We start from the raw sequence: 13,557 nt of genomic DNA, 5'->3' as shown, positions 1-13,557 counted from the left end.
GCAGGGGTCCATCATTAGCAGTCCTCACATGCGGCGGAGAGCCCCGTCCAGCCGAGACTGCCCATCCCGTCACAGCGCCCAGTCCCTGCCCAACTCTTCCTCATTGCTCGGATCGTTGTTCGGCACCAGGCGTGTGAAGTCGCCCAGCCCCACCCCTCAGCCCCAGCTGCACCCTACTCTCATCTCCCACACCCCGCACCCAGCCAACCTGCACCACACAGCCCGCGTGGAGACGGAAGGACCGGTGCCCATGCACCCGCACCACGCCCAGTTCTGCCACATGACCCAGAACCCACCCCCTTATCACCACCATCACCACTACCACCCGCCGGCCCACTTGCAGCACCCACCGCACCAGTACCACCCTCCCCCGTCTCACAGCCAACAGCAGCCGTACCCGGCTCATCCTCACGGGCCCCATGGGCACGGGAGCCACCCACCGCACTCCTCCACCCACCCCACTCACGGCCCTCCCCACCACCACGGCGCGCCGCCACCATCCTCCCAGGGACCTAGCAGCACCAAGCCCAAGCACAGCGGCATCAGCACAGTGGTGTGAGGGGCAGGGCGTCCTCTCTGGACCCTGCAGCTGAACTTTTTCCTCCTGGGCTGACATGATGGTGGCACTGTGCATCGCCGGTCTGGGGCTACGAAGCCAGACGAGATCCCGTTGTGCCTCCTTCAGATTTTTTTCCTTTCTTTTAGAGCCGCTTCTATCATTTTGTTTCAGGACATAAGACATGTCTACCCGCTTCAGGAGCAACAGACAAGAGCATGCACAAAGACCACAACTACTGTTTGTTTCTCAGTAAACTACCGGAACTCGCTTACTAGTATTTTACACAAGAAGTACATATTAATCTTCACACAGTAACTTTAAACGTTGTCAAGACGGTTTGGCTGAACAGACACGAAGACGACAGCTCAGCCTCAGCCGTGGCTGTGCAAGTATTTAATGTAGCAGTAGCTCACAGTGCACTGTGATATCTCTGTTAGCAGTGATAAATGTGCCAATTATTAAAGCATTTACTAATTTAGTCACACAGATTGCTTTATGTATATTGTGCATAGTATTTTGTAAAATAATAATATCAAATGTTATTATTATAGTTATTACTACAGAACAAACAGCATCGATGAAAACTCTCAGTATTATACTTGCACATAGATGGCGTAGTTTCACCGTTAAGAAACCAATCAAAGCTTTTCTTAGTTAGGCAGTCGGACGCAAGAGTACTGCTGTGAATGGTTGCCTTTGAGCTAGAAGTTAGATTGTTGAGGGCTGCTGCACTCCAGCCCACCTACAGTCTCATCCACTGCACGTGTCTCCGGGCCGGAGCTCTCTCTCTCTCCTGCTCTGGAAAGCAAAGGAAGCCAGCGGCACTCGCTGCTTGCCTGCCCTCCTTTTATTTTTTTAACTATTTTTTTAGAATCCAATGAACAATACGAATATATAAAGGCTGTCCTGCAGCCTGGTGGGACTCTGCAAGTCTGTCCTGCAGGGGGAGGAGGAGGACGCTGGATGTTTTTCATGTGGAAACTGAGGGAGAAACTGTGCAGCAGGGAAACATGTCCCACTGTGGAAGCTCTCAGCTGGCTGAGCGTGCCCTCTCCCTCTTCGGTTTCCCCGTGCGTCTGCTGGAACGGCGAGCGTGCCGTAACTGACTGTTTTGTTTTGTCTTGAGGTTTTTTCCCTGGGATGGACGCCACAGAGCAAAAATCAATAATTATCATTCTGTGATGGTGACAGCGCCCTTATGCTTGACTCATTACGGAGAGCGGTTTTATATCAATCATCTTTCTGACATATTATGGGATGGCTGGTTGTACCTCCCGGTCATCCCGTGCACAGTATCTGTGGTGTGTGTGTGGAGCGGAGGCAGGGGGGGCTGCTGTCCTGGAGCATATTTTCTGTTTCTGAAAGCAACAGATGCAGCGCTCATTCTACATAGCTGATATCAATGGCAGGAGTTAGTCTGTATCTGCTTAAAGACTGTGAGATGCATTTTTTAAACTAGTGCAATATGTATTTGCGGTTTTTTGTTGTTGTTGTTGTTTGTTTTTGTCGAAGAACAAGTTCAATCTGTTGGTCGTTCTGTTAGTTTCGCCCTTTACTTTCTCCCTCCGGCGTCCTCTGGCATTTCTTTCTCAGTGTTTCAGTGAAGTGCAAGTATCCACATGGATTTGGAGGAACTGGACCTTTCACACTGATGCAGAGTGTCACAGAAAAGAACTGCATGTAACGTTATATCTTGAGGCTATTTTCAAACTGTGTACTCCCAAACTATATCAGTGTTACAGTTGACAGTTGTTTAAAAAAAAAAAGAATGGTAGAATAGTTTTGACTTCTTCAAATACAGCTAACCGAAGTCAGCGATGTGTTCATGTCACTCCAGACGATAAGTAACCAAATCTGTATTTTAACCCGATCCACATACAGTACAGTAGTTAAACTGGATCGTTAGTGTTCAACTGTAGTTAAAGCAGGACCTGATCAAAGCTGTAACGGGGAAGCTCTGTGTATTCTGTCATTTGAAAATCAGAGTGATAATCGATTATTTAAAAAGGAAACTTTTATCTTCACATTTTCTCTCTGTCTGTCAGCGGCGCACACCTAACCATTTTCAAGTGGTGTCCAGTAGATCAGTATTCTTAAATATATATACCCTCAGTTAAAGCCACACTTTATACTTGCTTCATAATGTTTGATTGATTAATACACTTAGAAATGCTCTTTGTATTCATTATAAGACAACTTTTGGGTTGCCAGGTTCTGGAAAGTGTCTTGTGGCCTAATGTTTACCCAGTTATACAGGAAATTACACATTTTTATGATATACTATAAATTACACGTTTTTAAGGTTTCTCTCTAACAGTCTAGTAGTTTACACATTCACCCAACAAGCCAAACGTCCCCTCTTCAACCCAGAGAAGAGACACAGATCCCTTGGTGTTTGTGTAAGGACGGGCATCAAACATGAGGCGCTAACTGCTTTGGCAAAGAGCAGCCAAAAGTAGCTTTTTTTTCCCCAGGAATCCGTAGTCTGCAGCTGGCTGATTATTATAAATGGTATTTGCTACACTGTTTTTTAGCTCTCTGCTTTTATTGCAGTAGCTTTGCATGCTTTTCACTGTTCAGAATAATCCATTACATACTCCGTTTAGCACTGTCTGAAACAAGCAGTTACAGCTCTGTTCTCCTTCTTTTTAAGCCATTTAGTTTCTGATTGGCTGCACAATGTTATCAGTATATAGATTTTCAAATGTAATTTTCAAATTTTTTCCACAGGCTAAAGGTACTCTGTTGAGTTTCCAAACATTAGTAGGTTTAATAAGCAATTTTATATGATTCCACTCTGGTTTGGAAAGCACAAGTAAAACCTCCCACGTGTGCAAGCAGAATTTAGAGTTTGTGCAAAGTCCATAGGGCAGTTTCAAGTGATATTTGTTGATATACAAAGCAGGTTCCACACTTGGCACAGTTTCCCCTCCACATGTGCTAACTCTCACATAAAACAGTATAACCTGCCTCTTATTGAGGTGATACTCTAAGCAAATAAGATACAAAAACTATGAGAACTGCTTCAATATTTCCTGGAAATGTTCAGTGAGGATGTAGATTTGCCAAGACCTTACAACCTGGCAACCCAGAGCTTGTGCTTCTTAAAGTTTTATTACTGATTTTGTAAAGCATTTAGTAATGTTTAAAAAAAACAATTAGATTCTTTATCTTTTTTTTTTGTAGAAAAGGTAAAATTTTATTTAAAGGTACGTATTTAAAATCTATTCCATTAGAATATAAAAAACTTCTGAAATGAACTGAAGCCATCAAATAATGTGGGGAAAAAACCAAATACTATGACTTCATCGACGTCATCTCTGTATGGGATTAACCCTGAAAAGCCTGAACCAAGAAATAACTGCCAGAAAATTCATTTGAGAGTGTTTATTCAACCTCACTTTTCATTTTTTACAAAAAAAGAAGTGAAATATCAATTTACATATATGAGTTTTAATTTATTGCTACAACTGGCATTTTTATGCAATTTATTGCTTAAAATTTTATTGTGCAGTTTATTCAGGTTTTTCAGGAAAAAATAAATCACGCTGATAATGTAAGGGTCTAAAAATCTCATGTATCAATTCTGATATACTTGGCGTTACAGGGTTAAGTTAAAATAAGGCCCAGCCGTACTTTCATGCAATGCACATTTGTTCCACAAGATGGTGCTGAAATAAATGTAACTTTATAACTTGTAAATCAGGTAAGTCATTGCGAAAACATTCCTATTTGCAATGGTAGCCTGCAAAAGGCAACACAATAAAAAAACATAAAAAATGAAAAGAACGACGCCTCCGTAAACATTTCAACACACCTGCTGAGAAAACCACTGCCTCCTGGTGGTGAAAGTTTTATTAACGCATGTGTACAATTTGCAATATGTCCTTACAAAAAGTACCTTTAACATAGATTTTGTTGTGTCCGTGCACTGTAGGCTCCTGTAACTTTCACACCTTATAGTTGGCTGCAGTTTCTGTGCTACAGTGTCAGGAAAGTGCCAATATTGCATTGTTAAAATCAGTTTAACATGAAATCTACTGGGGGCTGTATTTAAAACCCAACGCTGTACCCGACCAATCACAAAGTTTGTCTTCAGACCAGGATTCGAACACCAACAGGCTATTAGAGAGTAAAGGTACAGGCAGATACCAAAAAAGGAGCCCGAGTTACTTTTATTACCCTACAACCTTCCAGTTCCTTCAGAGCACTGATCTATTGTGAAACCTGTCCAGATTCCATGTGAGGTGCTTTGCTGCATGCCATTGATGCCTACTGTTTCTTTCTTCTACTCTCTTTTTTTGGTTTCATTTGTTTTTGTTTTTTCAACCGTTGCTCTGTCAAGCGGCGTGCTTGACTAGAACTTAACCTTCCAGCATAGCTACGACTTCCCTGACTTGTGCTTGTTTACATCTAGACGAGTTTTGGCCTGCTAGTGTGTCTTTTTGTTTGTGCATCATTCTTCTCCGGCATGCATTTCACCCATATTTCCACTGTAGAGTATAAAGACCTGGCAGCGTACTGCTGAGTGTAAATATGGAATCTAATGTGACTTGAAGTAAAAGTAAAGAGGGCTGGACATGGAGGAAATATTTTAATGGCAAGCTGGTAATAAAGAATGAGTAACATATGTAAATAGTCTGTAAATTATTGTTATTAATTATTCTTATTATTACTATTCAGTGTCTACAGTTACATTGAAGGTGCATTCCTGCTCCCTTGTGATCTTTACATAATCAAACTGCTTCTCTCTGCCTCCGACAGGACTGAATTATCATAGGATCTAGAGATGAACAGCCAATTGTTACACGGCTAACACCGTTTCTGTCGTCTTTCCTGAGATGCTTCTGTTTTCTCACACTCACAGCCAGACTTCTGAAGTCAAAGGGAAGAGAGGAGTGCTCTTATTTTATTATGCATTCTGTTTCTAAGTAGAAAAATACCCATTGATGTAAAACTAGTACTGTGACAATGTTGAGAACGCAAAATAAAATGATATACAGTCAAATCGGAGCAGTTGTCTGCCTGTTTGCATCCTGCTTGGTATTTCTTGGTGTCAGATGAACGACTGGGAAGATCAAGGAGCTACACTTCTTGTAGGCTGAATTCAGATCCCTAAATGAGTGAATGCGTGAAAGCAGATGGAGAGGAGGAAGTAAATATGGCTGAGCTGTAGGCTCCTCTGTACCCTGACCTGAAGGCTGCATTCCTGCTTTGCTGTACAGCTTTATTGTCCTTTTTTTGTAATGCAAAAGTGTCTGCATCCCAGAACTGAACTGGCATAGTCTTCCAGATCAGTCTCACCTGCAAACATTTCCCAGGTCAGTCTTGCAGTATTGCAGGTTACTGTTTTGACTGCAGGTCTTTCACTGCAGATCTGTGGTGTATACATTAGAACCAGAGTTAAGCAGATATGTTCTATTAGCCTCAGCTGTGCAGATAGATGTGCCTTATGAGCTCTCTGTATATTTGCTTTACCACTCCCTTTAATGTCCACACTCATTCTGTAATGAAATATGATTTCTCACCTGTTACTGTGTCTTAAGCTGGTTTGAACAACCAACCAAGAGCAGACGCTGGCAGGTTTAGATGTTTATTGAAGTGCAGCAAGACGGATACTGGTAAGAGTGAGAGTTTTCAAGTGTCTTACTCAGAACTCAGGAGGTATACTTGGTTAGCTAGTTGCTGAGAGGAGATGGGTGGAGAGCTGGCAAGCAGGTGGAGAGGAGGTTAGTCCTTTGAGGGTGACTGCGCTGGCATGCCAGAGCTGAGAAAAGCGGCTGATGGTGCTCACAGTCTTCAGGAATGTGTGACTTGGAGGCAGCATGTTTCTCTTGTTCACAGAGAAAGAGCATTACACAGGCACAGGAGATTACAGACAACCACAGCAAGGACAATCACCACCCATCAACAAAATTATTAATTAATCACACCATTAGGAACAGGCGTGGGAAGAACTGTCCAGACAGGAAAACCAGAGACTTAATGCTAGTCCAACAACTCCACCTGAGACTGAGAGCAAAAGGTTACCAAAAAATGAGGAAAATATAAGAAACTAAAGCGCATCCAGACAAAACATGTCAAAGTGGCCACTTTGGACTCTATCAGGTGCCAACAATTGAAAATAAATACACCAGGCTTTTCTACTTCAAAGGGTTCCGTGCTGGGAATTGAGAAGGTTTTTCCTAACCTCGAACATGGTGTGGTGGCTGAGAATCTGGGAACTCTATATGAGTCCAAAACATCTTAGGACAGCATCTCTGTGATGCAGTCATCCTAGTCATGTGACCAGACTTCCTCAAGACTTCTTCCTTGGCACCTTTGGAGAACCAGCCTTGTTTTAGAGTTTTAGAACCAAACACTGTCATGGAAGCTGCAGTGACTCCAATGGGAAAGGAAATCTTAGCACACTGGATCAGCAATCACCCGTGAATTTCTTCTGATTGCCACTGATCTTTGGGGTACAAATTTAAGACCAGCATGTGGTGCTTTTCTGTAGCAGTGTGGTCTTTAAAGAGTTTAAAGAGTTCTATTTTAGCCACTGGCACTGCATCAGTGGAAAAGATGTACTAGAGCTCCAGAACCTCTGGCGGCTTCTTCATTCTTCTTAAAGGTGTCAGTATTACATTTCTGAGAGAAGTCATAGAATATTCTCAAGAGTGCTTTAAAGGCTTCTCTACCCAATGATGGTCCCATAGCTGTAGAAACTAGGGCCTTTAAAGAACTGTTTTTTAATATGTATATGTGTTATATTCAGTCTTTATAGCCTATTCTTCTTAAAAGTTGCCTAGTGTCCCTTGTGTAGATTTTACTGAATTAAAATAGACTGCATAGTTGTGGAACCAGACTTTTTTTTTTGGCTTTTGTATACTCAGCCTACAGCCAGTGTGACAGTACACAGTCTACTCTAGCAGGATAAAGTGCTTTGAAATATCTAGCACTGCCAGTGTTTACACTTTGGGGATCAACGTCTTGCTCAAGAGCAGGGTGGGCAGGGGTTAAAACTATTAACCCTGTTAGTTAACCACTGGCTCCTGAAACAGTGTGCAAAGACAGGACTATCTACAGTAACTGAGACTAGATTAGCTCAGAATTGGTCTTCTTAGAGTGTTTCCATTATTAGATTTAGTGCACACTATGCATGTATTCGTGCATTTATGTATTATCTTGTATTGGTCATGAACTTTCATGCAAACCTGAAACTCCACATCCTCACTTTGACCTGACAACATCATCTCGATTTTATTTTCAGCTTTAAATTCAGCAGCACAGAAAACATTGTACAAGTACTCCAACAAGGCGAGTACTACCTTGTGACGAATAAAATGACCTTTATGTGTGAATTTAGTGGAACTCCCCTTTAAAATCCCTACATTCCATGAAACAATAGTGAGGATATGATATCCACTGTCCTCGGCTGCAGCTATATTGTCCTGCACATGAGTGATACATATGTGTTTCTATTTTCCTCCCCTTCACGTAGCTCCAACAATACAGAGGCCACCAGGGACGCTGAGATATTTCTATCAACCTAAACAAAATTCTCAGGAAGTTGAAGCCTCTGATGAAGGTCACAACTGCAGTACTCTTATTCTTTTTTTCAGTCTCGCACAGCCAGCATGCCTTGGCTACTTGCCTAACTGTGGCAGGTGGTCTGAGTGACAGTTTGCCCTGTTTGTCTGTCTGGCCCTTGAGGCTGGATCTAAAAATAGATTCCAGCAATGAGGGCCACATCCGTAGTGTCAGCAGGACAACGTCATCATGCGGCCTGGGAGGGACCAAGTACAGGGCTTCATTTCCTCTGCCAGCAAAGAACAGCATGTATTAGACAAGTACACATTCAATGATACAGAAGCAAACCAGCTCCAGGTTTTTATTTCTGTCAGTAGGGTGTGTGCATATTTTTCTTTTATTTCTTTTATTTATACAGCTTTTAAATATCTTAGTTGGTGGTGAAAATTATTCTACACACATGTAGATAAAGAAAAGAAAAAAGTTATTGTCCATAATTTAGGTCCAGTTTCCAGCACAAGTCAGAAGCAGAGCCCTCTCTACTCTAGGGCTGAGTGGTTTCTTTGCATAATACGTCATCTAGTGGAGTCCTGCAGGTATTGCTATGATATGTTCAAGTACCGTCGGAAATTTCGAAAACCAATGGCACTAGTATTCATGACATACACGAAATTTAATTTCTTTAAAGGTCTTGTGCTTTCCAACTTTAAATTCGAGGGCTTATAGTCAGCGAGACGGAGGATCATGGAGTCACGTATGGGTTTGTTTTTGTTTTTTTCCTGGGATTGCTCTACTTAAAAGCTACAAATATGAATTGCATATTTTTAGTAATAAAACATGAGTGAACATATACATTATATACAGATAACATGGTAAATAAAATAAAATAAAATCCAACAAACACTTTTTAAAAGTCACAGTCTTTATGACCGCGGTCTTCTGTAAAGAACACGTGAAAAATAAAAATCAAAGTTGGTAAGAGAGTTATTTTTTACAAAGATATTGATTTTTTTGTAAACACAAACACAAACAAAACAAAACATAATTTTTATTCAAAGTTACACTACCAGTAAGCTCGGTATGTATGTGTTAGAAGACCGTTCACATTTGTAAGTCTATAGTTTACATGGGTCAGAGAACGCCTCTCGAACATATCTCTTACGTCATCAGCATGGGACAGAAATGGGTGAAAGGTACTTTGCTTCTTGGGTTCGTTAGCAGACCGATGGCTGTATGAAGTAGAGATCTTTGCTAATAGAATGATGAACATGAACAGATTAATCGTCTCTCGAACCTTTCGAATCGGACAGCGGTTGCTTGGCTGTCACGCGAGGCATGCTGGGCAAGAAGAGCTGAGACTACAGCAGCGGAGGAGCATTAAAACTCACTGCAGACACCTGGCGTATGCGAAGGATCTGTTCCTCGGTCAAGTGAACAAGGTAAAGGAAAAGAGCTGCCAGAAAGCCTCTCCAAAGTTAGTGACGGGCGGAGGAAGTCGTCTCAGAAAAGACTTTGTACTTTAGATGATAACTATATTCAAAGCTAACAATCACCAGCGTTCTAGCTTTGAAAGAAGTATCGTTTACGAAACAAAGGGCCTTAGACGCAACACCAGATAAATAAGACACATAAAATGCAGGGAAGCTTGAAAAAACTGAGGCTGAGGCACTGTCACACCTGTTTGGGGTAAATGGTGAAAGAGACTTTAAATATCTACCCAAAGTAAAACCAGCTACCGTGTAGGAAGGTCTGTTTATCTCACACAGTGGAAACGTCTTTCTTTAGAGTCCTCCGTGTTGACACGAATCATCACACCGTTCACGCTTTCAGTCTCCCTCTATAACACATCCCAAGGCCTCTCTGCAGGATTTGTTTCTGGAGTCTGGAAAAGGCCATTAAAAGAGGGTAAATCATGGCGATAAAAGGATGCACATGGTTACCAACAACCCTTACAGTGCTGTGATTGCTTCAAGGATCTCAGAGTGTGGAGAGAAAAGATTCCCTACACAGCAACATCAGTCTTTACTTTTGGCACATGGCAGGTCAGCACAGGGGAATCATGCTCTTGATTCTCCAATCAGAACAGGGATTCGCCACACCAGCTTTTACTTTTCAGTCACGTTTCTGCTGCCTGCAGTCTTACAGTTCTGTACCTGCCACTCACTGCGTGGTTTCTGCACCATTCTGAGTAAACCCTGGATGCTGATGGGCAGGTGAGCTGGTTCAGAATCATTTAAAACCAGGCCACAGTCAGAATTACAGACATGACCTTTTTCTCCTTTCTCATAGTTAATATGAACATCCGCTTTATCTGCAGGATTTCATGCTTCACACTGTCACCACATGATGGATTAGAAGCATATAACTATATAACACAAAAATATGACTTGGACGTTAACATAGATGCATAACCCTGTCACGATCTCTAAAAAGACCTGTTTCGTTCTCCAGGCTGAGGTCTTCCCTTATCCGGAAATTGGAAATGATGAGGTGGAGGAGATAAAGCAGCTTGTTGCACCGGTAGAGAAGTTCTTCAGTGATGATGGTGAGGTGGGAATTGAGTACATGCACGTGATTAATGACTTTCAGATATGATTTATCAGAGGAATTAAATGACTGACATTGGAATTGCTGGATTTTGTTTGTTTTTGTTTTGGGGTTTCTTTGCCAGTTGACTCAGCAAAAATTGACAGAGAGGCCACAATTCCTCTGGAGACTCTGCAGGGGTTGAAGGATCTCGGGCTGTTTGGAATCATGATTCCTGAAGAATACGGTGAGATGATTTTAACAAAGCCCTTCTAAAAGCCTTCTAAAGTCTCGCCTCTCGGGATCCATCTGAAAATATGAGTGAAAATTGATTTCAAAGCATTTTTGAGATGAACTTTAACTCCACCCGACTTTGCCCCAAAGTGAAGTTAGAAGTTAAGAGCAATGTTCTGGACGTTATACTAATACTTTGATCTGTGTTGTTACTTATTTTTACATTCTTTTATTTAGGGTATTTTTTAAGGACGACACCTCCCTCATATAATTTGTGTGACTATGTAGCTTTTATACACAACTCTTCTAAGGCTACTAGTTAGTTTCAACATTGCACTATACATAACAGATGGATGCAGCTCCTTCTTTCTGAAAAGCAAAGCCGGTGAAGCAGTGCTTGAAACTTGCACTCTTTTCATTGGCCAGCAGAGGGCAACTTCCTCCTGTGGTTGCAGAAAAGAAGTCTGATTGTGTGGACACCCCTAGTGGCATTTATTTCAACTCACTTTTATTTATTTATATATTTATACAGCACCAAATCACAAGAACAGTCACCTCAAGGTATTTTATATTGGCAGACCCTACAATAATACATACAGAGAAAAACCCAACAATCATATGACCCCCTATGAGCAAGCACTTTGGCGACAGTGGGAAGGAAAAACTCCCTTTTAACAGGAAGAAACCTCCGGCAGAACCAGGCTCAGGGAGGGGCGGGGCCATCTGCTGCGACTGGTTGGGGTGAGAGAAGGAAGACAGGATAAAGACATGCTGTGGAAGAGAGACAGAGTAATAGATTGTTCAATGCAGAGAGGTCTGTTAATACATAGTGAGTGAGAAAGGTGACTGGAAAGGAAAAACTCAATGCATCATGGGAATCCCCCGGCAGCCTACGTCTATTGCAGCATAACTAAGGGAGGATTCAGGGATCACCTGGTCCAGCCCTAACTATATGCTTTAGCAAAAAGGAAAGTTTAAGCCTAATCTTGAAAGTAGAGATAGTGTCTGTCTCCTGAATCCAAACTGGAAGCTGGTTCCACAGAAGAGGGGCCTGAAAACTGAAGGCTCTGCCTCCCATTCTACTTTTAAATACTCTAGGAACAACAAGTAGGCCTGCAGAGCGAGAGCGAAGTGCTCTAATAGGGTGATATGGTACTACAAGGTCATTAAGATAAGATGGGGCCTGATTATTTAAGACCTTGTATGTGAGGAGCAGGATTTTGAATTCAATTCTGGATTTAACAGGAAGCCAATGAAGGGAAGCCAAAACAGGAGAAATATGCTCTCTCTTTCTAGTCCCTGTCAGGACTCTTGCTGCAGCATTTTGGATTAGCTGAAGGCTTTTCAGGGAGTTTTTTGGACATCCTGATAATAATGAATTACAGTAGTCCAGCCTGGAAGTAATAAATGCATGAACTAGTTTTTCAGCGTCACTCTGAGACAGGATATTTCTAATTTTAGAGATGTTGCGCAAATGGAAGAAAGCAGTCTTACATATTTGTTTAATATGTGCGTTGAAGGACATGTCCTGGTCAAAAATGACTCCAAGGTTCCTCACAGCATTACTGGAGGCCAAGGTAATGCCATCCAGAGTAAGAATCTGGTTAGATACCATATTTCTAAGATTTTCAGGGCCGAGTACAATAACCTCAGTTTGATCTGAATTAAGAAGCAGAAAGTTAGCGGCCATCCAGGTCTTTATGTCTTTAAGACATTCCTGCAGTTTAACTCATTGGTGTGTGTTATCTGGCTTCATGCATAGCAGTGAAAATGTATGTGATGCCTTCTGATGATACTTCCTAATGGAAGCATGTATAATGTAAACAGAATTGGTCCTAGCACTGAACCCTGTGGAACTCCATAATTAAACTTGGTGTGTAATTGGATATGATACAAACCACAACCACCAACAGTATGACCTTTGGTTTCTCAGTCAGACCCACATTTAGCTCATAACAGCTGGTTTCAGAAAACCAAGATGGCAACATTCAAAGCATGACGTCACAGTGGCTGGATCCATATTTTATATATAATCTATGGTTTCAAGCTAGTGATTTACACTAATGTGCTGGAGCTGTCCTTCATTTCTTTACATTCTGCTCAGAAAATGGGAAATACACGGAGGGATTTATTGAAATGTGTAAACATAACAAACACAGTTTGTATAATTCCAATAATGTTGGAACTCCATATTTGTATGACCGTCTTTATTCTTGAACAGTCTGAACTATCTCAGGCAGCTTTGTTTAAGTATTCTTCAGGAATATCTCTCCAGGCTGTTTGGATGATATTCAAAGCTCTTGTTTGGATGTCGGCTGCCTTTCGTTCTGTTCTGTGTTGATGATCTCGATAATGTTGGGGTCTGGGCTCTAGGGAGGCCAGTGCATGACCTATAGTGTGCACTGCGTCTTTGTCTCTCCAGGTATGGCTTTACTGCGCTGCTACTGTGTTTGGATTCATTATCATGCTAAAAAATGAGGCAGTTGTCAATCAGATGCTTTCCAGATGGTATTACATCTGGTCAGGAGGTTGCAAGCTAGTGTTCACTTAGTGCCAGCCAACACTGGATAATGGAAGGGTTGCATCAGGAACTACATCTGGCATCATATCTGTGCCAAATCAAATATGTAGCTGCACCCACTGCGGGGATTTAACTTCCCAGAACATTTTTTTTTTATGTATGTCAGTTTCAAACAAAGCATTCATCTCGTGGCACTGCTGATGAC

At 41.9% G+C, this 13,557-nt stretch overlaps 2 protein-coding genes across 13 annotated transcripts in view; both read left to right on the top strand.

Moving 5' to 3' along the window:
- The window catches only part of iqsec1b (IQ motif and Sec7 domain ArfGEF 1b), a 239,909-nt gene extending 234,337 nt beyond the window's left edge, over window positions 1-5,572 (top strand). For 9 of the 10 annotated variants that reach the window (XM_014337529.2, XM_014337528.2, XM_042225861.1 and 6 more), the window contains one exon: window positions 5-5,572. In XM_014337529.2, the coding sequence (XP_014193015.1) occupies window positions 5-559 (555 nt within the window). In that variant the 3' untranslated portion in view covers window positions 560-5,572. The remainder of the gene's footprint in view (window positions 1-4) is intronic. The other variant, XM_014337535.2, reaches the window with a different exon arrangement.
- Window positions 5,573-9,224: 3,652 nt separating this feature from the next.
- The window catches only part of acad9 (acyl-CoA dehydrogenase family, member 9), a 15,079-nt gene continuing 10,746 nt past the window's right edge, over window positions 9,225-13,557 (top strand). The window contains exons 1-3 of one of the 3 annotated variants that reach the window (XM_005934518.3): window positions 9,225-9,510; window positions 10,523-10,616; window positions 10,743-10,844. In XM_005934518.3, coding sequence (XP_005934580.1) covers window positions 9,331-9,510; window positions 10,523-10,616; window positions 10,743-10,844 — 376 coding nt within the window. In that variant the 5' untranslated portion in view covers window positions 9,225-9,330. The other 2 variants (XM_042225873.1, XM_042225874.1) reach the window with 2 other exon arrangements.

The sequence above is a fragment of the Haplochromis burtoni genome, unplaced genomic scaffold (assembly GCF_018398535.1).
Source record: "Haplochromis burtoni strain Fernald_Lab_line unplaced genomic scaffold, NCSU_Asbu1 Contig_186, whole genome shotgun sequence".
NCBI classification, from domain to species: Eukaryota; Metazoa; Chordata; class Actinopteri; order Cichliformes; family Cichlidae; genus Haplochromis; species Haplochromis burtoni.
Note: the sequence above shows the minus strand (reverse complement) of the source record. Positions and strands in the feature narration are given on the sequence as shown.